The sequence below is a fragment of the Onychomys torridus genome, chromosome 19, assembly GCF_903995425.1.
Source record: "Onychomys torridus chromosome 19, mOncTor1.1, whole genome shotgun sequence".
Taxonomy (NCBI): Eukaryota; Metazoa; Chordata; class Mammalia; order Rodentia; family Cricetidae; genus Onychomys; species Onychomys torridus.
The window spans coordinates 44,985,896-45,011,373 of record NC_050461.1 but is presented as its reverse complement, the minus strand read 5'-3'; the positions used below and the strand labels follow the sequence as shown (position 1 = coordinate 45,011,373).

The 25,478-nt window shown below is 44.7% G+C and overlaps 1 protein-coding gene across 6 annotated transcripts in view; it reads right to left on the bottom strand.

The window, feature by feature from the left end:
- Sash1 (SAM and SH3 domain containing 1) overlaps positions 1 to 25,478 on the bottom strand; it is a 170,263-nt gene that overhangs the window by 27,762 nt on the left and 117,023 nt on the right. For 3 of the 6 annotated variants that reach the window (XM_036169068.1, XM_036169069.1, XM_036169070.1), the window contains one exon: positions 3,790 to 3,922. In XM_036169068.1, the coding sequence (XP_036024961.1) occupies positions 3,790 to 3,922 (133 nt within the window). Of the gene's footprint in view, positions 1 to 3,789; positions 3,923 to 4,740; positions 4,904 to 9,058; positions 9,556 to 25,478 lie in introns of those variants that run through there. The other 3 variants (XM_036169072.1, XM_036169073.1, XM_036169071.1) reach the window with 3 other exon arrangements.

Sequence of the window (25,478 nt, the reverse complement as noted above, 5' to 3'; positions counted from 1 at the left end):
ACCGAGTGGTAGAGGAGGACGGGGCAAGGGAAGAAGGAGAGATCAACACGATGCTCAGTCCCAGGTTCGTTCAAGAACTGTGTGAGGGGCTTTGGGGAGAGTTTAAGGCAAGGGCCAGGCTCAGACAGGATTTAGCTCGACCACTGACAGTCACAAACATGAGGGCTGCTTCCTGCTCCCTCCTCCAGATGGCCTATAGGTATGGAGACCAATGGTACTTACTTTTTTCCCAAGTAAATAGAGTTACTTCTAAAGAGTGTGCCCTGCTTCCAGGAAGAAGCAACTGGGCTAAGACTGGAGGCCAGCCTGGTGGCAGAGGTAGCCCCACAGTGAATGAACAAGGCCATGCTAAGCCCTCCAGGTGGCACAGATCCATGGAAAGTGTTGGCGGAGTTCTCCTGTCCCACAGCCACTCCTGAAAGGCTCCATGGGGGCCTGGTGGGCTTTGCCCAATGCTCTCGGGGCCTGCTACTCATCCACGGTCTGAACATCTTCTGGAGTGGTTTTAAGATTGTCATAAGCAGTTTCAACACCCCTGTCACAACTGGGCCTCGCACTATCTGGGACACACATGTTGGTGACATGTGCAGCCTTAGCCTGGAAAGGCAGTGCCTGGGAAGGAGCTCTGAGGGGAATATGGAAATGCCTCCGAAGAGGCTGTGTCAGCCTTTGTGAGCAGGCCTGTGCACAGCGAGCTTTACTGTCCACGTCTGAGAGGCAGCCCACAAGCCCTGACCCGGGCTCCCTGAACACAGCATTCTTCTCCTATAGGAACAGCTTTGCTATGGCAGGAGTGGAGACCCAGGTGAGCTCTCCCCCGCACACTGTGCAACCTGCTTCACGCGCGGCCTGTATCTTAAAGCAGCTGAGATCAGAACACCCAGGAAGGGTACTTCTGACAGGAGGGTGTGAGACACCAGGGATACAGCTTTCCACAAGTTCTGCCCTTTAGCCATAGCTCTGGGACCCTGGGCATCTGTACCTCTCTGAGCCTCCTCTGTCACAACACCTACCTATCTTTACGTAATACCCAATCCGGTTACTGTAAGTGTGAACAAAAAGAGACACCTGAAGCTTCCTCGTCTGCTGAAAGCCACCACACAGGAGCTGATGATGGTCCTGTATTGGCTTATGGGTGCTCCTGCACTGTGGGAAGTGGTAATGCATCCTACCTCTGCAGACAACACACACACATGGGCAGACAAGAGGCATAAACTCAGCCTGTGTTTAATATTATCCAGGGCTGCTGTGTCAGGATACACCAGGAAAGTCAGGGCAGGGGAGGGACCAGGTGAGGGACTCTAAAGTCACTAGGTTCTTAGGAGGGGTAGGACGCCCGGGGTGGGGTGGGGGGTGGGATGATATGCTGAGGAAGTCCAGCTGGCTGGCTGGCTGGCTGAGTGACCTTGAGGAAGTTCCCTGGCTTCTTTATCTCAGTCTCCTTCCTGGTGAAATGAGTAAGTGCCTGCCTCTGGTGGGTATTCCAGAGATGGCATATTAAAAGGCAACATCAATTCTCAATGTGCGGGAAAGTGCCTCATACGCAGAATGCATCTCAATAAAGGTCTACTCTTTGCCTTAGTATTGGCACAGGCGTTCAGGCCATCGGTGCAGCCTTCAAAACTCTGTAAGTCCACGGGCACTGGGGAAGAGACTCACAACTCAACTAGCCTATCCCACCTCCTGGTTCTTCCGCCAATAGGAACCTCAGAGAGTCTGGTCACGTGAGGGCTGGAGGTAGATACTCTGAGCTACACACACACACACACACACACACACACACACACACACACACACACACTAGCAAAGCTTGCAACTTGAATTCAATTCAGCCCGTCTTCATCTGTGACGCCCCTCTACACTCAGATGACTTACTTCATAGCTAGAACTGTGTAAGGTGGTAATTTTGACCTTCAATTGCCTCTTTTGGTATTCCCCCCCCCCCCAACATAGTTGAATTGATATACTCCACAAATTTGGATACTTCAAGATGTATAAAACACTATTCTGGCATGAAGGCTGCCACAGGCCAAGTCCCGCTGGGTCAACTGGGCTCAGTACTAAGTGTGTCACTCACTGCATGGACAAGCCCCATGACTCGGACTGTCACAGCTGAGATTTGATTTTGATACCTGCATGAAGTTCGTTTGACCATGCACATCCAGTGAGTGAGTGCATGGTTCTCTACAAAAGTCCAAGCTTCTCCCCTATTTTCACATTTCAGTAAGGCCTGCCCATCATGTGAGAAAAGCTTGGTAAATTCTGCACAGTGGAGGGGCTGGAGAGGTGGCTCAGAGGTTAAGAGCACCAACTGCTCTTCCAGAGGTCCTGAGTTCAATTCCCAGCACCCACATGGTGGCTCACAACCATCTGTAATGAGAGCTGACGCCCTCTTCTGTATACATAATGAATAAATAAATCTTAAAAACAAAATTCTGCACAGTGGAAACCTTGGCCAACAGACAAGTATTAAAACATCCAAATAGAAACTGACATTATATTCAAATATAAACAGAATTATTACACCAACACTCACACAGAGTTAAAGTTAGATCCACGTTTATGAAGTTATCCCTCAGGCTTATGTCTCTTGCCAAACCCCCTTTCCTTCTCACCCCCCATTCTTTTACGGCTGCCAGCACCTTCAATTTTATCCTAAAGAATTAAATCAACAAACAACAACAAACAGAAATAGAAAGCATCAGTAATGGCAAGAAGCCCTAATCTTTGAAAATAAGGGGAAATTCAGTTTCCCAGGTACAACTTGGTTTTGTTTACAAAGATCAAAAAGGCCTCTCTAACAATAATTCTAACACCCACCTGTTCAAATCTGAAATTCCTCATAACATAGACATATTTTCACAAGTAATGTCATTTCTTATTAAAGCAATCCAGTATTTTCCCAGTTTGCTCACTCCCATTTTACAAACAAGAAAATCTCATAGCTGGGGGGGTGCGGGGGACAGGCTGTCACTATGTAGGGCCACAGAGCTCCCCTCTCAAGCTCAGGACTGCTAGGATTGTAGTATGGGACAACATTCAGGAATATTAAGCTTTGATTTGATCTTTTTGGGGGTAGATTTTCATATAGTTTAGGCATACCACTAAAAGTAGAAATGAAGGAGGTCATAATTTAAACAACCATAATTATAATTCAAAGGTTCCTGTTCATCCTGATTCTCCCCATTTGATGTCGCCGTTGACATTGTTGTTTCATCTTCCCAGGCAGCTCTGAAAGATCCCCTCAGAACTGAAGGTCCCCAAGGCCCTTGTGAACAGAGACTTGAGATTGTTTCCTGGAAGAACAAAGCAGCCCTGAAGCTTTGAAGGGATAGTAAGTGCCTTGATCGCCAGGTGACTTTGCAAGATGGATACACCGTGTATCAAATCTGCATGAGATACACGGCATCACCAACTCCAGAGAAGTCTATGCTGAGAACATATAGGGTTATATATGGCAACATAAGCTCATAATTAAAGCTGTACCACACCTTCAGATTTTATCATCCGACCCTAGCCATTTCCTATCCTTTGTCACACTGGAATTACTAAGTGCCCAAAATACTGGACACTAGGATCCTTCATTCCATAACACTGAGCATTGCCCTGCTGGCACAGAGACAACCCTGTCAGCCTTAGCCAGAACTCAATTCATTTCCTACTTGAAATCATATTCTGTTTCTACTGAAAAATCTGACCCGAAGTGATTTCTTTTGAAAGAACCAGGGTGGGGTTTGCCGTCTCCCCGCCCTCACCCCCTCCTTTTTTTTTTTTTTTTTTTTTTTTTACCTTCAGTGCTCGGCTTTTTCATTTCTTCCACCCTAATTAGTTTCTTTCTGACTCTTCGAGTAGAGTTTACCAGCTTGTGTAACCTCTTAAACTTCACCGACTCCTCGGTCTCATCATCTGATTGTTCTCTTGACTGGCAAAGAAACAGAGGAACAGTTAATCAGTTAATTGCTCCAGAGCCATGCCCTCCCGGCTGGCATGGCTGGCATCGCTGGCCTCTCAGCCAAGGCCAACTATCCACAGCTCTGCCGCCAAACTTGGGATATCAATAAATCTACCCAACAGGTTTACAAAACCCCACATACCCTCCGATGGCCCAGTTCAGCAGAGAATCAGTCCTAGGGACAAAGTACACATTCTTGGCATTGACTACCATGGGGAGGGTGTTGGGGGGGTGGGAGTCTGTCCCACCATACCGCACCCTGTGTCTTTCAAGCCAAGGCCAGCAGGACTTTCTCCTCAAGCTGGCCCTGTAATTCCAGCTACGCTGCTGTGGTTTGGGCCAGGCTCTCCTCTGTCTGGCCCATCGGGACTTGCTGTTGAACGTGGTCATCAACCACTTCTCCAAACCAAAATTTTGTTGACTTTTTCCAGCACCCCTCCCCCCCAAAATCAAAACCAGCAGGCAGAAAGGGGGGAAGTAATGAAAAAGAAAAGAAAAGAAAGGAAAGGAGGAAGGGAGGGAGGGAAGGAGGAAGGGAGGAAGGGAGGAAAGAAGGAAGGAAGGAAGGAAGGAAGGAAGGAAGGAAGGAAGAAAGAAAGAAAGAAAGAAAGAAAGAAAGAAAGAAAGAAAGAAAGAAAGAAAAAGAGAAAACCCTCTTTCCTATTTGTTCAAACTGCCTGCCACATCACAGCTGTCCCTTCCGCCTCCCCCAGCTCCTTCGGAGGGCTCACGAGGCAAGGCTGAGGACAGCCCCACATTCCTCCAGAGAGACAAGGGGAAAAGCTGACCTTTACAGCCATACAGTACAGTCCATATTCCCTAGCATCCCATTCCATTCTGCAGCGAATCAAGTGTGCGCTGGCCCAGCTGTTTTCCCTCAAGTATCAAACGTTACAGAAGGGAGAGAAAAAAAAATTCTCTCTCCATAGCAGTGACCCGGGCTAAAAACAATCCTTTCCTTGTGAACAGAATGAGGGCTTCGTTTCCAAGTCCATTCCAACATTCAGTATGCAGCAGCTTCCTCTACTGTATCTCTTGAAACTGTGAAAAGGCTAAGGGAGTTTCCCACCAGAGCGCGAGCTGCATGCTGCACCTCCCGGCCGGGTACTCAGGAGGTTTTGGGAGCACCCCAGCCTTAGCATACTCCGTGCAGGCAGTGAGTAGGTCCAGCTAATCCTGCACATCTTGACAACAGCATCCTTTCATGTCCTCAGTGCAATTCTCAGGGAGAGAGATGACTCAACCCACCCACCCACCCCCAACAAAACAAAACAAACAAACCGCATCTCCAATTCGAGACCAATGAGGGGACATTCCCCCAAGAAAACCTCTCCCTAATCTCAATTTTATAGGCAACAAAATAGGTAAATAAGTGTTGGCAGAGAATGGCACAAAAGAAGGTGGATGGAGACCACGTGGATTACTCAGAAATGGTGCATGCTGGGAGCGCACAGATAATTTTCTCAGCATGAGAGTACTCTCTTCTGGATAAGTCTGACCCATTTTCTGCTACCTCCTTGCCTTGGGGATCACAACATAAAGCCACTGTACTCTATTCCTGTCAACTATCTGTGAAGGATTCACTCACTGATGATTAATTAGTACAGACTTCAGCAAATCATCAGACTGGAGTATGCCTCAGTCTTCCATTCTGTGAAGTGTGTCCGTATCTATGTCCAGCTTCTCTAAAATTCCTAAGAAAATACTGCCTGCAGATTCGGATTGCAGAGATGGCTCAGTGGTTAAGAGCACCACTGACTGCTCTCGCAGAGGATCCGGGTTCAATTCCCAGCACCCACATGGAGTTCACAGCTCTCTGTAACTCCAGTTCCAGGGGATCTGGCATACACACCAACCCCCACACACAGGCAAGCAAAACATTAATGCACATAAAATAAAAATAAACAAATCTTTAAAAAAAGAAAGTTGCCCACTATCTACTTGGCAGACTAGAAGGAAAATGGGAGCCTTCCCCATCTCAGTAAGGAAAGAGGGCAGTTATGCTGAACAATTACAGTTAATGCACTTAGTTCAAAAGGTAAGGGAAAAAAAGTTAAAATAGTAAGCTTAGCTCCAAATACAAAATGATAACATCTGGTTTAAATTTCATTTCTACTTTGTTGACGTGTAATGAACTGAAATGGCCAGAGTGGCCAACCAGAGGCATGAGAACTTGGTTACCCTCATTCAGGTCATGAGCACCTCAGTAATCCACGGTGCACTGAATTCATGCAAACGTTTCAAAATATTGCAGCCTCCCATTGCCAGCAACTCACGCAGAAGAATTAACCTTCTATTACACAAGGCTTCTGTATATTCAAACAACAACAAACAAACAAAGGAATCCAGGCCAGGTATCTAGCCTTGACATTATAATAAATTCCAGAGTCCAGTCAAGGTTGAATTAAGCACCAACTGTTTGAACTTCAGAGATAGGAAGCTAGATTATGAGATTAAAAACCGGTCATGTAAATACACTCCATAGCTAGTTTGTTGGAAGTGGGCTGCTGATGGTTTGTGTACTGGGGAGGGTGAGCATTTGAGCACATAGAAAGTACTGGAATGTAGCAATTGGTAACACAAAAACTCTTCTATGGAGATACAAACCGTGCACAGAAAAGGTACAGTTGCATGAACTTTCCAGGAAGAAATAAAAATAGTCACATCAGGCCATGAGACTGAAAGCCAACATTCCCTCACGGGAGCCTTTTGTCAGCCTGCATTCACTGCGGTAAAGAGTGACACAGTCCAGGTACTTCCTCAATCTGTCACATGGTCTACCTACTTTTTGGGGAACATGAGCTCCTGAGAACTTTAAACCGATGCTATTTCTATTTTTCTAAGTCTGTGACGTTCTGGAGGTGTCGGCCACTGGCATATCTCAGGCCACAACAACCATGGACTTCCTCTGTCATGTCACGCTCTGGACCCTAGGTTGATATGGCGGGCCACTGAAGAAATGAAAGAAATACGTTTTTCTTTTTAACTAAAAGATTCCTCTGTAGTCAGCCTGGGAGTCTTCAAGACAGTTTTTATTGATGGAGGGAATCAACTTCTGGATTCCTTTTGAGTCCCAGGGAAGAAACTTATGACATATTAGTTTAAAAAAAACTCTCTAGCTGTTTTTATATATAGACACAAGTGACTGCATTTCTTCTAAACGGAGTAATAAATTCTTCAGTGTATATTTCTCTTTCAAATAACCATGTGTTACTTTCTAAATGCTGAAAACCAGAGTATGTTTTAATATGTGTGTGTGTGTGTGTGTGTGTGTGTGTGTGTGTATTATGCCTTTTATTCAAGAAATTGACTATCATAAAAGGGAGTTTGAGAACCTTTTAAATTAAGAATCACTAAAAATATGTACATATAATTTTTAAAATATAGGTATTTTTAAACACAGTCTTGATAGGCAGAAAATAAATATTCTAAGTATTTTTTTTGGGGGGAGGTGGAAAAAAACCTTCCTACCTAAAGGGGATTTGTATATAAACGATTCTAAGAAATAGGCTCATAACCAACACAGATCCACATAAACCAAAACAAAGACTTAAAAGCATATGTTTGCACATACTCAAACATTTCCCCATCTCTACCCCTGCACCTCTGATTAGTTTATTAAAGTTCACTAAAGTAAACTTCAGCTTGATCATCTTATAGACAAGAAGGCAAAGTCCGTCAGCTTTATCCACCCCATCCCAAACCAGCCCGAGGGAAAAAAAAAAACCACGATCCCACCAAAAGATGTGCAAAATGCCTTCACAGTACTGTAAACAGAAACATTTCATTTCTAAGCTTTCCGCTGCAGATTTTTCCACCAGAAAACCCATATGGCTCAACTTTTAATTACTTTGGCTAATGCTATATGTAGTAATTCTGTGGTGAATGCTTAAGTGTTTCATTTCTGGTTTCCATAGCAACATGACATCAGATTGCAGACAGCTGGCTCCACAGTTTTAAACCATAACAAATTGGCCAAGCCAAGGCACAGAACTATAGCTGCTTTAAAGAGATAGCACACCCTTCGGCTGCTAGGCACTGGGTGAGGAGTCTATGCGGCCATTTGGCATGGACAAGAGGGTGGAGCCTCCTTTCTCCCCAGCTTCTCTTGGAACAAGTGCATCCTTTGACACATCTGTGATGCTCTAATGGGAAAAGCCAGGGAGCCAGCGTGGAGAACTTTTTAGAACACGACTACACGCAAGATGATCGGAAAAGGGGCACAAAATGAATCACATCTGTCAATAAGAAGGTCTGTGGGCTGGTGCACCCTAAAAGCATCCCCTCACTGCTCAGCCTACGCCTGTCACTGCTGCCCGAAACAGGTTCTTCACTGGACCTTATAACAAACAGTTCTCCCATCTATGATGTATAGAACAAGTGGTTTCCAAAACTTTAGTAGCATAGTAGCAACAAATGTGCTGGAATAAATATTAATCCATACCCACAGGGAACAACCAGATCCTTGGGGAGAACCATAGGAGACCACCCTGAGCACAGTGTTACAGCTTGCCTCCCAGCTCCAAATCCGAGACACACCGTCACAGTTAACCATCAGAAAAACCAGTCCCTCTATCTCCCCCAGAGCTATACAACATCACACAATATAGACACGTTTCTGAGAAGTAGTTTTCAATTGCAAAGATATATTGCTTGAGGAAGTCACACAATAGTTTTGTTTGAACCCAGTCCATAAGAAGACATAGACACTTCAACTTCCTACTGCCAGGCTGTCACTGCATCAATTCTAAAAGTTATGAGAAGAAAGCCAATTAATCTTTCTAACTGAAAACAATGCTAAATCTGTCTGGATTTAAGCCCTTCATGCAGAGTCAGCCCAGTGCGCAGAGTGGCTGCAGCCTACACTTGCTAATTCTTTCATATTTTCGAAATAATATTTAGTATTCTCCAAGAGTTACCAATGGTAACTGAGTGAACCCGCTGGGCGAGAAGGCAGGAAAGCAGTTAGGAGGAGATGGCCAGATCTAGAGAAACCTTAGGAAGCCAAGAAAGTTGCATCCTAGCAGGAACGAGCAGAGAGCCTTTTTCTTGAAGCAACAGCAAAGTTTTCCTTTCACACACACACAAAAGCATTCAACAACTTACCGGCTTCGGCATTTAGCAGGCGTAAGGGGCAGTTTTGCAAAAGGTGCGGTAGGTAGCCCTTCCCCCTCCCACTGGGAGCAGATGGCACTCTTGATCCGTCAGTCCTGCTATCTCCAAGTCGGACCAGGCACTCCTGCGAACATGTTCTCTGAAGTTACATGATCCGGCAGGCTCTCCCAGTCACAGCCCAACATCCAAAGAAGAGCACCAGGACACTGACTGGATTCAATTAGCCTCTCTTTGCCTGCTGCCTGATTCCCCAGTCGCTTGCTAACTGTATAACTTGTAAGAAAGGCATAAGTCATCAGCTCTAAGCAAATCTCCTATTCACCACAAGGAAAAAAGGGAGTGTTGTGCATGGCCAACAATCCCTGTTTTCACTGAGGAAGGCTCCCTGACCTCCTGCTGGCCCCCAGTTCCTTAATTACTGTCTATGGAATTCCAGAGAAAGAAAGAAAGAACGCGAGAATCTGAGCAAATCCAGGACAGAGGACTAACCCTTCTCTGAGTGACTGAACTCTAAAACAGATCGGTTTTGCAGATGAGGCTCCAAACATTCCCTGAAGGGAGTGGTCTCGATTGAAAGTAGACACCTTTCCAGGGCTATTTTTGAAACTACTATTGTAAGGTTTATGATTGTGGTTTTCCCCCTGAGTGTTTATATTCATTCTCATTCTCTCTCTCTCTCTCTCTCTCTCTCTCTCTCTCTCTCTCTCTCTCTCTCCCCCCCCCCCCCCCCCTGCCCCATTTTAATTGCCAGAGCAAATGTAGACTATTTCCCCTTCCCCAAAGCTTCTAAAACTGTCTTCCCAAATTGTTTCAACAGTCATTTCAGGGCAGCTGAGTTCCCGTGCATTCTAGAACAGTGAGCCCAAGCACTATGTCACAAGATGATCATTTCATTTTCTTAGGGGTCTCTGGGGAGCACCAGGCACATGCTGTTATTTCAACAGAACATCGTCTAAACAAGACGGAACTGAAAAACCATATAAAGAAGTCTCCATGACGTGCAGTACCACTCCTATCTAGCTTTCCACGGCTAACTTCACTCAGTTAAGTCGTTTATTCCCGCTGTTCATCTTTCACTCTTCATGCCTAAGCTATCTCTTCCATCGTGGGGCTCTTCCTTGTCCATCTCTTTATAGGCTATCACACAACACCAATAAAATACCTGGCAGCCTGGAGATCACCAAGGAGTGCCAACTATTGCCTCCTTAAAAATAGCAGAGGGTTGGTGGCCAGTGGCGGCACACGCCTTTAATCCCAGCTCTCGGGAGGAAGAGGCAGGCGGATCTCTGTGAGTTTGAGGCTAGCCTGGTCTACACAGTGAGTTCCAGGACAGGCTCCAAAGCTACACAGAGAAACCCCGTCTCGGGGGGAGGGGGGGATCCAAACAAAAATAGTAGAGGGTCTTTTTGGAGGAGGTCCAGGGCTTGCTTAAGTGAAAAATTAACAAAAAAAGAACAGAGTCCCAAAGCTCACAAAAAAGACCATGCTTTGCCCAGAGTCTCCAGGTTACGAATTGGACTGTCAGTCCATCTTCCCACTCTGCTGGGGACCTCACCTGCTTCTCTACTCTGCCCCTCCACAGACCTCCTTCTTTAGAAATGAATCAACCTCACACCCCTCCACCCCGTCTTCAGCCCCAGAAGCCTCTCTTCTACTTTTATGATACTTCCTCTTCTTCCTCCCACAAGGCTTCACCATAGCTTCCCTGTATTGTCCAGCTCCCTATATGACAAACCAATTCCCACACACTCTATGCCTCACCACCCATCACCAGCATTTCAGCGACACACAATACAGGCTGCAGTAGGTACTTTTTGGCTGAAATACTATTAACTCTGACATTTAGCAAATACCACTCCCTCATTCCAGGAAGTACCTTCAGGCAAGACCCCTTTTCCAACTAAAAAGGACTGGGCAGAAAGTGGGACCCTATGGTCCTGCCCCTGCACTACTCTCTACCTGGGAAAGAGTGTGGCCTCCAGTATCAGAACAGGCTGATTTTCCCTTCAAAGTAAATGATCTTAGCCGATGACGGTCCTAGGACTCCTAAATGGGACTTCTGTTTGAAGACATTTATCTTAGAGTGCTGTTGTTTGGAAACATGGTGTTCCTGGAGTTCAGTCGTATTTGTTACCTCTGCATCTTCTATTTGTTACTGACTGGAGTTCTATCAGAGTCCATTTTAATCTTACAAATGGCTCTTTTAAGAGGTATGGACGCAGCAAGTCCAAGGAGGAGCCATAGAGTAACAATCAGGCTTGGGCGGCACAGGATGTTCAGATGTCAAGAAGACTGGGTGAACTCAGAAGCCAGGACTCTGAAAACTGAGCCGGCATGGGTTCAGATCCCCTTCCATCATTGGGAAGGGTGGGTAGCCTTAGGTGTGTACGTTAACTTCTCTCATAGAAGGATAGACGGCTCCTTGTGTTTGAAGCCTGCAAGCCCTGATCGATGGAACAGTCTCTCAGCTTGGATGGATGGGACACTGTGAAGAGGTTAGAGGGAAGATAGTTTTCTGACTCTACACAAACCCACCCATGGAAGACCACTCCTCAGGTCTTCTAAGAAGAGCAAGAGAGCAGACTTTATATAACCTTTTCTGCACCTCTGCCCCCACCTCTCAGAGGACAAGCCTGATATTTACAGAAGTAATATCAGGCTCCGCTTGGGACATAGATTTGCCTTTTAGAGGACAGGAAACTGTCTAGGGACAGAGACCTGGTCTAGTCTCCTGACTTTGAATGCACGAAGCCTATTCACAGCAATCCGCTACCAGAGTCTCTACCTAATGCAAGGCCTCTATAAATACTTATGTCGTCAATAAGGAATGAAGATGTTTAGACTCCTCAGTCCCAGTCCTCAGTTCCCAGCCTTCACCATGCATCAGGGCAAACATCTGAAAAAAACAGACTGGGCTAGAGTGGCCCGAGGAAATTCTCGGTTCTGGAAAAATAACTCTGAGAGTCTTGTTCTCTCCACAGTTGACTTGAACCAACCTGAACACAACAGGTATACAAACTGGCTCAAATTCACATTCGGAACATCCGAATTCTATGCTACTCATTAGCTCTTAAGGCAGGGTGTAAAGGCCTTGCTGTGAGTTTAGAGCTGTGTGGTCACATCCCTTCTTTTCCTCATAGTTTGAGTATGCTCAGGTAGTCTGGAAAGGGTCCCCAGAGCAGCTGTTTCTCATCCTCCTGAGAGCAACTCACATGCCCATGCTATTGAGTGTGCACTGCATTGGCTGGCCCCTCTTCTAACAACGGCTCTGTCCACCCATCCAGGGGCCTTCTGGCTTTGCCTTTCACTGCCATAGCTTAGCTAATGTGGCTGCACACGCAACCCAGACAAACTTTATCCAGAGCAGTGGTTCTCAACCTGTGGGTCACAACCCCCAAAAGGGTCGCATATCAGGTACCCTGCATATCAGATACTTACATTATGATTCATAACAGCAGCAAAATTACAGTTATGAAATAGCAACAAAATAAGGTTAGGTTTGGGGTCACCACAACATGAGGAGCTGTATTAAAGGGTGGTCGCATTAGGAAGGCTGAGAACCACCAACCTAGAGACTTGACATGCATGCCTTCATGACTGTATTAATTACCTAGCCCCTCATTGAACTTAATGATGACAAGGAACATGGTCATGATCACTTACAGAGCTATACATTAGCAACAGTTACCATCTATTTCACATGACGTATATTTAATAGTTAAAACTCTGCAAATGCAAAAACACACAGAAGAAACGACCTGTATCCTCATACTCAGAAAAATTGCTAGTGTTTTGATTTATGCTATCAAACCCCCCACACACAATTATAAATATATAATCCCAGTGACATAAAGAGGATTGAACACCACACCTGACTACCTGACCATCACTATACTCATCAGTGAGGAGGAGCTCACCCCTTCCCTCTGTTGCCTCTTGAGGTCTTCTTTAGAGAAACCCTAGCATTCTCCATGTATGCTTCTCAAACTGTTTCAAAACATTCTTCTTAAAAGAAGCATCTACAGAGACTTTTCCCATGTCAACAAATACTCTACCAACAGAATACACCAAAATATTAGCGATGCAACAGCATTCCATCATAGAAGTATGTTGTTATTTACTTAAACAATGTGCCTGTCATGGGACATTTGAATGTCTCCAAACATAAACCAACTCAGATTCATACTGTAGCAAATTTATTAACATGTCTAACACAGTCTTTTTCTCTGAACTGATGATTAGATTTTAGAATTGATGGGTTTAAAAAATGTGTCCATCTGCAAGACTTTTGACACACATTACAACTTGCTCTGAGAAATGTATTGTCTTAACTATATTCCTCACTATTGCCAGTCCTGAGCATTATATTTTTTTCCACTTGGATAAATAAAAATTGGATCTATCTTGATACTACTTAGGTATTTCTTGACTGGGATGGATGATGGATGATGGATGGATGGATGGATGGATGGATGGATGGATGGATGGATGGGTGGATGGATGGATGGATGGATGGATGGATGGATGGGTGGGTGGATGGATGGGTGGATGGGTGGATGGATGGATGGGTGGATGGGTGGATGGATGGGTGGATGGATGGATGGATGGGTGGATGGATGGGTGGATGGATGATGGATGGATGGATGGATGGATGGGTGGGTGGAGGGATGGATGGATGGATCAGTGGATGGATGGATGGATGGTGGATGGATGGATGGATGGGTAGATGGACAGAAGGATGGATGGACTGAAGGCATTCAGAAGAGCAAGAAATGCCAACATGACTAAGAAGAGTCCCCTAAACTTGCAACTGTCACAAGAGAGGAAGTCCAGGGAGGAGAAGTGTCCAGAAAGCTCTGGAACGTGAAGATTAATACAGGACAGGAGTGCTGCCATCATCCTGGGACACAGAAAAGGAGATCTGCATATGGTAAGGTGACCCTCAGCTAGGAAAACTGAGACATGCTTTAGTGAGTGATTAACTTTTGTCATGGGTTGGGGAGGGGGGGGCACATCCATGTTCCTACATGACCTAGAGGTTAGTGTTGAGATGGTCCCAAAGACGTACTTTCTTGTCCCCTCTGGCCTCAGATGCTCGCCCTGTCTAGTTGGACAAAACAGAAGTCAGCTGACATAGCTGTGATAAACAGCATGTGACACCAATAACAACAGCTTCTGCCCTCCTCTTCTCCAAGCTGGATTTCATCATTGCTCCACCATGCCTGGTCTCCCTCTGTGGTCCAAGAAGTGATGTACTCAGGATCCCTCCCTACCTTGGGGCTGCATTTTGGCTCTGCCTGGGTACACTCGAGATTTTCCCAACACTTGAGGACTGAACCATGTCCAGTCATGATAGGGACCTTTGGGCCACTGTTATCATGGTAACCTTTGTGTTTACAAAAAAAATTAGTCTTGCTGAGTTTAGAGCAATCCTGTTCAATTTAAAGCGTGCAGCCACATAAAACATAATGCACATTGTGCCCCGCACCCTACTGGATTACAAAGAAGTCAGGCAAGGAGACCCATCTGTTTAGTAAGAAATATTTTGCTTGTTAAAGGGTGACATCATTGCCCTCTGAAATTAGGAGAATTTTGTCAGCAGATGGAAAAAAACGATGAGATTCCATTCTCCTCCCAGAGGTACCATGCAACAGTGAAATAATCGCTCTGGAAGCTTCCAAATTAACTAGTTGTCGCCAAACTTGAGGAAAGGGAAAAAAGAGGAGGAGGAGGAGGAGGAGGAGGAGGAGGAAGAAGAGAAGATAATTATAGGAGACTTTTACTTGGAAAAAGTATGTGGGAATTTGAGGTAATATTACCATCCCCTAGGGGGAAAAGACTGTCAGCACTTAATTCATTTTAAAAACTTTAAAAATTAATAGAGGGCCCAAAGGAACACAAATGTATGTTACCTTCCACAGTGCACTCTAGTCTGTTTCCTGGACTCAAGAACATGGAATTACTTCTACCCCTCCCCTAAAATAATGTTACTACCTTCTTTCTTCCAAAGGAGGAGGAAAAAAACAGATCAAGAGTCCTATCACCAAGTCCAGGGAGGGAATGGGCACAAGAAGCCCACCACTCCAAATCAACAGTGTCTCTAGAAGCAGAGAAAATGCTTTTCCTCCTCCCCTATGGGTGGAAAGGAGGCAATAAGAGGACTGACTTCCTTTCCATATGTAAAGCCTTGGGTGACATTTCCACACAATGTCATCCTGTGCATAGGTCAGGGGACTCTTTATATGAAGCAGCCTATGGTCACAGGGATCGAAATAAGAAGAGCTAGCAAAGTCCACAGCAGCAGTATACTTCCCTTGTGAGAGACTGGGGGTACACCCAATGTACATCCATGATGTGAGGCACCCTTAAGATTCTAGCAAAACCCATTCCCCTCATTCTCAAGTGCCCCCGGCTCTCATATAGCTCTGTGTCATGGATAAGGCTGACTCAGAGCAGTACTGCCAAGTAGGGCAATCATACATGTGCTGGAAAGTCCACTGCTCATTCCCGAAGTGGGAAGTCTCCTTGGGGACTGGGTGTGTTGCAAAGTCACATTAACTTTGGCATCTCAAACTACTGACTCATGGTTCAGGCACAGTGACTTCTCAGGACAGGGCTGTCGGGCAACTTTGTCTAGGCACATGATGATGTAGAAACACAGAAAACCTAAGTAATCTAGTAACCACAGAGGAAAGGAGGGTGTGGATACCCACCTATGCCACTAGTTGAGCCCAGGTCACTCCTGAAGTCACAATCTATAAATCCTTACCATAATTTTGGGTTTGTCTATAGAGTTAACTTTGATTCAAGTTCCAAACTAAAGGGTCCAGGGTCCTATCTAAAAAACAAAACAAAACAACAATCAACGATCATTAGCATTGAGGAGGTTGTTTGTGGTCACTGAATTAGCCAAACCATCAGGGCACAATTGCTGAACACTGAACCACTGGATGGCCTGCTCATGACAGCAAACAGAATGGACAGCCTCCTCTGCTAAAAAAACGTTACTCAAACCCAGCAAAATAGATTTCACTATCTACAACCAAAGGAAAGAATGTGCATTAACACTTAACACACTACATGCTCACAGTAAGAAATAAACTACCAAAGGCTCCCTCCTACTTTTTCAAAAACCAGACTAGCAAACACCAGAGAATTCGGTGTCACAATCACAAATCTGGAAAGAAACAATGCTCATGACTCCTGTATCTTTCATGACCTGGGAACAGTGGGAACAGAACTGGGAATCAGTGGAGAAAAGGCAAAAAGTTGACAATGAAGCTGCTTGATCAACATTAGACCTCTAGAACTCACCAGAATTGGAGAGGTGAATTAAAGGCAGGGTGGCTCTGCTGCCATGAACCACTGGGCATGAACTGTGACTGGGCGCATTGAACGTAGTCTCAGGAGAGAGAAAACACAGTACAGGTATTCCAATGGAGACCACGTTCTAGAGCTTCTCTGGCCTGTCCATCAAGCTATAGCAACAATAAACACAAATGAACCACACAATAAAGACCTCAGCAGGGGATGGGGTAGTGGGAAATCTACTGTTACACAGACAGCATGGCACACAGTCAAACAATAACACTTCCCACATCAGCACAAGTAGGAAATGTGATGAGAGCTACTCCAGCATGATCAAGTTGGGGGCAAAAGTATGATAGATGTGACAAGTAGGAAAAAGGAAGTGGGTAGGGAGGAGCACAAGAGCTTTGGAAAACGGATGTAATTTTTTAATCTGTCTTCACTGGGAGACAGTAGCAGCAGGTGGAAAGTCCAGCTGTTTCACCATGTGAAATGTTTAAGGTCTGAAGTGATGGCTCAGCAGTTAAGTGCACTAGTGCCTCCTGTAGAGAACCCAGGATCGGTTCTCGGCATTCATGTGGCAGCTAACAACTGTCTGGAATTCCAATTTCAAGGGATCTGATGCCCTCTTCCGGCCTCCTTGGGTACCAGGCACACACGGCACGGATTTACATGTAGACAAAACACTCAAACACATACATTTTTTAAAAAGTTTAAATAATTTAATAAGGTCATTAATTTAATTAAATGAGACCTCAAAGACAAGAAGGCTTGCACAGATGATCCAAATTTAAAAGTTACAGACATAAGGAAATAAAGAGCCAAAACCTGTTACAGAACATATGTGTTAATAAGAAGGAACTGAGAACAGAATGTCCAACCTGGCCGTCAAAGTGCAAAGAGAAAAAGCTTCATAACACATAAGTCCATTTTCTCCTACTACCCATGCCTGACCCTGAGGCTCCCTTTACCTGACACCCACTTCTATGTTATCTCCTGGAGAACTACTCAGTGGCAGTCACCTTCGCTTCTAAGGGTGCAGTGGACTTCCTTTATGTGCCTGCCATCTTTATTCCCCATGGCCCACATCCATGCTCTCCATTTGCCTGTCTCTTTTCCCCAACCACAAGTCCACTGCGCATAAAGACTGGTGCATGGTAGAACCTCAATAAATGTTTGCCCAATGGGCCATTAGAGGAATGCTCAAGATGGTGTTGTTTCATCCACACACTGGGTCAAATGGGCAACGGGGCAAGAGATGAGTCACTTAGTTTTAGGAATCCATTATGCAATGCCCATCGGAGGGTGTGGTGTATGGCCTAAGGGAGAGAAAGTGGGACACAGAAGAAAACAGAGGAATACTTTCAACGGCTATTATTCTGTGGAATTAGAATTTGGGTGTGTTAAATATTGCTTCCCTGTTCAAAGCCCTGGGTTCAAGCCCCAGCACCCACACCATTTTATTTATTTAGTTTTGCTTTCCAAATGAATATCATTGTCTGTTGCCGACTGTAGTTCTGAGAGTTTGGGGATAATGGGGGACTGTAATGACTGAGTTCAAACGCACTATAAACAAGCGATGGGCGGCCTATGACTTCAATGAGCTGGCTCTGGATGTAGCTTATTGGACCCTGACTCTGGATCCTGTTCATGAACCACAAGAAGGCCTTGTGGCCCCATAAATAAGGCTTGGCACTGGTGTAAATGACTTTAATGAAGGCCAGAGATGTGACGAATCAATAACGCCGGACAAGGATGGCCATCCTCTTTCTCTTCAAACTCCCTGGGGTTGCTCCCTCCAGCAAAGGGAGCAAGCGCCATTGCCAATCAAAATGCCAAACCCTGACCCAAATGAGATTATATCTGCACTCAGATAGAATCAGTTAGTGGAATATCTCATTTGGTAGTCATGTATTAGGCTGGACAAATGAATCTATGTTTTTATAGGTCAAAAGCTATCGATATCTCTAATTTTATATTGTTTAACCTGATAGAGAAGCAACAGACCAAACTGTATTAAAAGGCTATCAAGTTAAAAATCTCTTTTCAAATAAATACCCTTAGGTTACGCCACACTTGGGTACTTTGTGTTTTATTTGTATGCATGTAGCACTTGATACATGGAGGAGGGTCCACAGGCCCTACTTCCAACTTCCTGTAACTGCAAACAAATGAGAACAAAGATGTCCCTGGTTAGTCTGCAGAGAACCCAAACTCCAGTTATCTCTGGGCCCATGATGAGAATGCCTTCTGCTTGTGAGAAAGCCATACCATACGCTCAGTACAACCACCTGTAAGGTTGTTTCCACACAGTTAACTGCTCACTCTTCACAAGTGGTACTGAAATCACACCAGATCTCCTCCTAAATCCACTGACAGAGCAAAACATGCTGTGGCAGAAAGCCAACTGCGCATGTGTCTGGAAAGAGTGGAGAATGTCAGCAGGCATTCGTATGTTAAGGTTTTTTTTCCAATATGCTACTGACATGTACATGTAGTGGCATGTGCAAAAATGGCATTTTATGGGGGATTCGGGCATTTCAAGGGTGACAGCCAATGGAAAAGGACAGATGATCTTCCCGTGGAATAACAAAGGATGACATCCATTGGGGATTTACTGCTCTGTGCCATTAACCCTCACAGGGCAGATAAGATTAGCTGATCTGCCACAGTGGCAGAGCTGACAGGGGAGTGAGTGGGATCTGGACCCAGGTCTGACTCATGTCTGAGCTTACCCAGCCCTGCTCCCACGCTGGGTGAATGCAGGCTTCCAGAGGCTGGTGGAGGCAAGCACCTCCTTCTTGGCTAACTCTATTTCTTTAGGGCGATCTTAAGGGACTCATGAAATACATGCCTCAGACTCTGGCCCTGGTCCCAGGGAGAAAGCTGGGAACGGGAGGGGACAGTGTTGAGTAAACAACAGGAAGTGGGGAAGGAACAACAGGAAGTCCTCTCAGCCACCACTCTCAGCTTACAGCCACTTGGAATTTGGAGCAAATTCTTAGTTCTCAAAAAACTCTCATTACCACGGGGTAGGGAGGTAGCTCATCCAGTTAAAAGTTCTAACCACACAAATAAGCCACATAAAAAGCTAGAGGTGGTAACTTGCATCTATAATCCCACACTCCTGCAGCAAGATGGGAGGGCAGAGACAGGAGATTCACCAGGAAGCTGGGGCCAGGGAGCCTGGAGTACCACACAATGGGACAGAACAAACAAGAGAGAGAAGCCTAGAACCAAATTCCTGAAGTTGTCCTCTGACCTGTGCACCACGGCATTATACACACCTCTTTCCCTCTCCTTCTCCCTCTCCCCCTACATCCCTAGAAAAATAAACAAATAAATCATACCTCTTATATGTAGGATTTCTCTTGCTTCCTATCTCACTCAAAAGTGGAAACCGAGGGAGCTATTTCTTCTACAATAGGAACTGGAAAGGTCCTCTTTGGCTATTACTTTGGTTCCAAAGCCCCTGATAAAATACAGGGTACGACACCTTTCTGTATTGTCTCACCCAGCTAAACAAAATGAAACTTTACTGAAATTATTCTCAAAAGGCAAACTAATCTTCTAACAGCTTTGAAGAGGTATTAAAAGACCAGAATCAGTAACAATTCTTCTTGTTGTCTTTTTTAACAGTCACATTTAGAAAGATTCAGAAGAGGGCTAATTACCTGGATGCTATGGTAGCATTCTTGCCCAGCATGTGCAAGGCCCAGGGTTCAAACCCCAGCAAAGAATGGGGGATGCCTGCCCCAGCTGGCTGATAAATGCCCTCTGGTAACTATTGCCCAGCCTGGTTTCTCTTCCTTCCTGCTCATCCTACAGCGAAATGGGTCCACTCATCTTCCATCGGTGAAATAAAGAACTGATACATAGGTCCGTCCAACCACCCATGTTCAAGATCAGCTACTATAACATTAAAGCTTCAACATTAGAGCCATTTTTCAGCTATAAGGTACTTATAAGGTATCTTGCTAATTTGAACCTTTTGGGGATGAAGCAAGTGTTACACAAAAGTTCCCATGGCAAAGTAGATACCATAGAAAGTCACACTCTCTCAGATACCCAAGTGAATTTTATACCTTGAATCTAGCCTCTCTTAAATGTCCTCCTCACCAAGCAAGACAATATAAGAGAAGACAGTGGAAACAGCGCCAACCGTTTTCTTGGAGAAAATGGGTCCTGGATTGCCAGCTCTGATGCTGTTATAATTTGGGTCTTTATGCATCATTTATGTGCCCAATAAATATTCATTAACCTCCAAATTGGTAAAAATATAAAAATCATATATTTTTCAACTGAGGATTATTTTTAGAAGGGAGATTTTGTAAATTTAAATGCTGTCACCCAAAGTTCCCTTTTGAGTCTTACTTCCCAAAATGATGAAGCCAATGACATTGGTTCATGATTTTCTTTGAATGCTTTTGAATATAAAAATCCCATTTCTGACAAACATTAACTTATAGATGTTAGTTCTCTCTGGTAAAAAAACAAACATACGAAAAATAAATACATTAAAAATAGCCCAGTTAGAAGTCAGGCAAGAGAGCACACACCTGATGTCAAAGATACTTGGGAGCTGAGACAGGAGGGTTGCTTGATCTCAGGAGCTCAGGACAGGCCGGGACAACATAGAACCCCCACCCACACACATACACACATGTCAAAAAGAAAAAAATAAACCCATGAGAAGAGGGAGAGGAGGAGAAAGAGGAGGAGAGATTCAACCCAGAACGACAGACTCTAGACTCTAAAAAGGGTACTGTATGTGCACAGAAGAATGTTATCACTCTGTTCCCCCAAAGTCTAAAAATGCACCCTACTCAGGACAGGCCAGTTGTATAGTGTGGTTACACTGTTAGCCAACTCTTTTCCATAGTAAATCAGGCCAATTGTTCCCAGAACTGATATGAAGCACCTATGTGGGGTGCTCTAGCTTTCTTTCGGCACACAACAAAGTAGCTAATGATGTTCTAGAAAGTTCTAATATAGATTTCCCTCTTGCAACATCAAGCCTGACTCCTCCAGCTTAAAGACAATGCCTGTTAACGGGGCACAAGAAATAACTTTGAAAGGTCTACACCATGGGCTGCCAGGGTGATACAGGGGGACAGAGTGTTGGTTAAGGGTGCAAAAGGCCTTGCGTTCTATCCTTAGTGCTATATACAAAAAAAGCAACAAAACCACCTGAGTTAAACCTAGCCACTGAAATTCTGTGGCTTATAATTTTAGACCATTTCCAAAGCCTTAACAGACTCCACCCCAAACATAATATACTGAGGGCATATTTAGTGCAGACCTTCCTTGACAGTCCTCCATCAATACTTAACATAGCATCCTCAGAAGAGGCCGCATGGCATTTTTGTCTCCTTATTGCTCAAATTTTTGGAAACAGTGCGCCCACAGGGCTCTCCTGAACCTCAAACCAGGTTAGCAGTCATATTTATAGCTGGAATGAAAGGCTAGGGAGAGATGCATTCCCGGAGATGAGGCGTTATAATGCCCGGGTCCTAACTCCACAATGCTCCCTTACGTGGAGATCTCCTGACTCAGACTTTAAACCTCCTCAAGTGTGGGAGTGTTACCTCTCACAGGATGATTTACTTCGCAAAACAACAGATTTCACCATAGCTTCTTCACCCTACAAAGAACCCCAGCCTCAGAAACACGATTCCAAAGTTTTCTGCGCCATTTGACGGCTTGTGAGACCACCAAGGTGCTTATCTAAGACAGGTTTGCATCACTCCATGAGCCTTTCAACTTTGTCACTGCTTTGGCTTGGCACATGCTAATCTATGTGAAATCATTTAAATAACACATTCCACTGCATAGCTTGGCTTGTTCAGGAAGAACTTGCCTTACCGTTAGAGCACCAAACCCAATTCAGCAACTCTGATCCATCAGCTTTGTGAAGATATAAAATCAATTATTTACTAACACTTATGCCATAATAACTACCCAACAGCGAGTGCAATTTATTAACTAAATGTTAATTTAATGGGTTCACTGTGACTTCTAGACTTGTTTTTTATTTATATAAATGAGTGTGTCTATGCATGCATGTCTGTGCTATCTGTGCATACACCTGCAGAGGCCAGAAGAGGGCATCAGATCCCCTGGAGCTGGGTGCCAGGCAGTAACCACTGGACGTGGGCACCGGGAACTGAACTTGGGATCTATGGAGAAGTAGCACAGACTCTTAACTCCTGGGCCATTTCTCTTGTACCGGAAATGTGTTCTTAACAAGGAGGCAAGCTGAACCTGAAGGCACAAGATTGACAGCCCCAAATGACAATGCTTATAACCTTCTACCTGGCAGGAAGCAAATAGAAAAAAAAATTACTAAAATTAATTAAAAGAAAAATATTTAAGTAACATTCAGCTATTTAAGAAGGGAATAAAATTAAATTCTTAACCAGAGCCCCTTTTAAATACTCCAACATGGACAACAGAAGTTCATTATTAACGAAATCCAGCACAGAACAGATGCTCCTCTGGCGAAGAGAAAGCTATTTTTCTCTTCCCCTGGTAACTATCTTTAGTACTTTACACTCTTAGAAATGAGGAATGCCGCATATGGATTTATTATGAGGTAACACACAATTATCTCATGTCAGCTATGGGGGCAGGGGAGCCTATGAAATCAGTGCAAATGACATCCTGAGGCCTGTCAGGCATCAATATAGGCATTGAGGTCTGGTGACAAAGGCCTTATGATCCCCTGGGGCTTTCAAGGTCTCGGCATTCCCAACTGTGACCAGTGAGCTATTTCCATCTCCGTATAGAAAGGAATCGATAGAAAACTGAAAATTACCTAATTTGGGATGGCGGGGCGGGGGGGGGGGGGGGGGCAGCGGGGGGTCATCACAATGGAAATTATCTGACATTAACGGCCCTGGGATGGAGGCCATTTCAGAACAATGATGGAATATTGGGGGGTGTGGGGGTGTTGATCTCAGTCTCCTTCAAAACACAGAGAAGGATCAAGTAGGGGTAAGAGGGGCAAAATCACACAAGTCAGGACTGCAACCAAGTTCAAGCCAACTTGAGGGACAACGCTTGTTGGTCACAGTTCCGCACACGAGGCAAGACTAAGAGGATGTGGGGTGGCAGCAAGTCAACTGGCCAAGCACAGAGGCAATAACTTGATTTAGAAAACTCACTTCCTTAGTCCCGGCCCCACCGTCACCATCTATACCCCTGTCCCACAAAGAGAAGTCGTTCTTTACAGTTTCTAGAAGATGGTGCTATATGGGGAGGGAATGTAAGGAATTCGTGGCCCTTCTTGGGACTGTGACAGAGTGCATTTATTCTGGGAGCCGTGTAGAGAGAAACAGTTTGGTGAGAAGATACTAATTAGAATTGTGTTTCTGGCACCCTGGTTTTTGTGTGTGCAAATGTGAGTGTGATTTTAATATCTGCACTAAAGTGTAAGCTCTGGTGAGGCAGGGCCTCTCTTTTTCCTGAAGAGCTAGCACTGTGCCTGCTTCCAAGCAAGTCCATGCAGAGCTCCGGATGAAATGTCCAAGAGGATAAAATGCCCAGTGGTCCCACACTCATTCAATTCTGACAGTCTGCAGGTAGGCGATGGCTCTCAGGGACCCTCTTAAAGGGATTCAACTAGCCAGTGTCAATGAAATAATGCTTTCTTGGTAGGCTGTACAATATGTCCAGAGAACTGAGTGGACATTAACTTCTCTCCTAGATGACTCAAGACTAGCTGCTTGTAGTCTAGGTGTGTGAAGTATGACAATAATTCTGTTTCTCTGAATGGACAAAGTCAACCTTGCCCTTAATTAGATGGTATTGATCAGGACAGTACACAGTGGGCTTGATACTAAAGGACCCGCTATGGATGGCTGAGTCTCTGTCTTCTCTCTCAGTTTGAGTTTGAATTGCATCCATCTTGAGTTACTGTATTTATTCTCCATGATTCGTGTTGGGTTCACGATATACACTTCTTAGTCTTTTGGATTTGGGATGAGAGACCCAGAGTCATATTCAAAACCATGGACATGGTTCTTTGTTGACCTCATACTCTCAGGACCCAAGGCTGGCTAGTGTGGGACACATTGATTATTATAAATGGTACCATTCTGGGCTATCAGCAAACGGGGCGTGGCTTTCAAATTTACTGTCCTTCAGCAATGGAAATCTAGTGTTTGTTTTGGAAATTGGGAAGAAGACAGTGAAAGGGTTATTTACTTCTGATAAACTATCATTTGTTGCTTAGACACAAAGCCAAGTCAAGACTCAATCTTCAGCAAGCCCCCAAAGCATGCTCCTAGAGATAGGATCAAGGAGGATGAATGCTAGGTGAATTGGAGCTTTGCTTAGGTGAGCTGGACACTGAGCTAGGCTCTCTCTGCAGAGGAAAGAACACAGCATGCCCGCCTCTCTCTAGGAGCCTGCTGTTACCAGGGAGGCTGAGAGAGGTACAGTTATTTCTCACATTCTAGGATAACTGCTTAGGGTTGATATATTAAATCTGGCTCAACAAAAGCATGAAATGGGAAGCAATAAATGTGTTGTGGGAGGCTAAGGGAAGTTTTATAGAGGAAGTTAAGAACTGGGCTTCACCATGAAGAATGCAAGCATTTTCAGCAGGGGTCGGGGGAAAATGGAAGACACATTTTAGATAGAAAAAAAATGTGTGGGTTAAACTCAGATATATGAAAAGCCCAAGGTTTGTTCAGGAAGGAATATGGGGACCAGTGTGGCTGGAATGAAGGTTATTGGGTGTGGGAGTTAAAGATGAGATCAGAGAAAATGATCAAGCCAGATCACACAGGGTCTTGGGTGTGCCCCAAAATATGGAATTTATCTTATATAAAATAAGGAAGCATCGGGCTTTTTATAAAAACATGATTCTTTTAAAATATCTTAAAAAGACAAAGTTAGTTCCAGAAAGACTGGCTCTATCGGGCATAGATGGGAGCCTAAGGTCAAGGGCAGAGAACGGCTTCCTAAAATTAGGAGGTGACCTAGCAAACAAAACAATTCTGTAAGATATGACACCAGGGAACTCACTCCATTCTTGTTCCATATTGTTTGAAGATGGCCCTGGGCAGGACAATTCTAGACTATAATTCCTGTAACC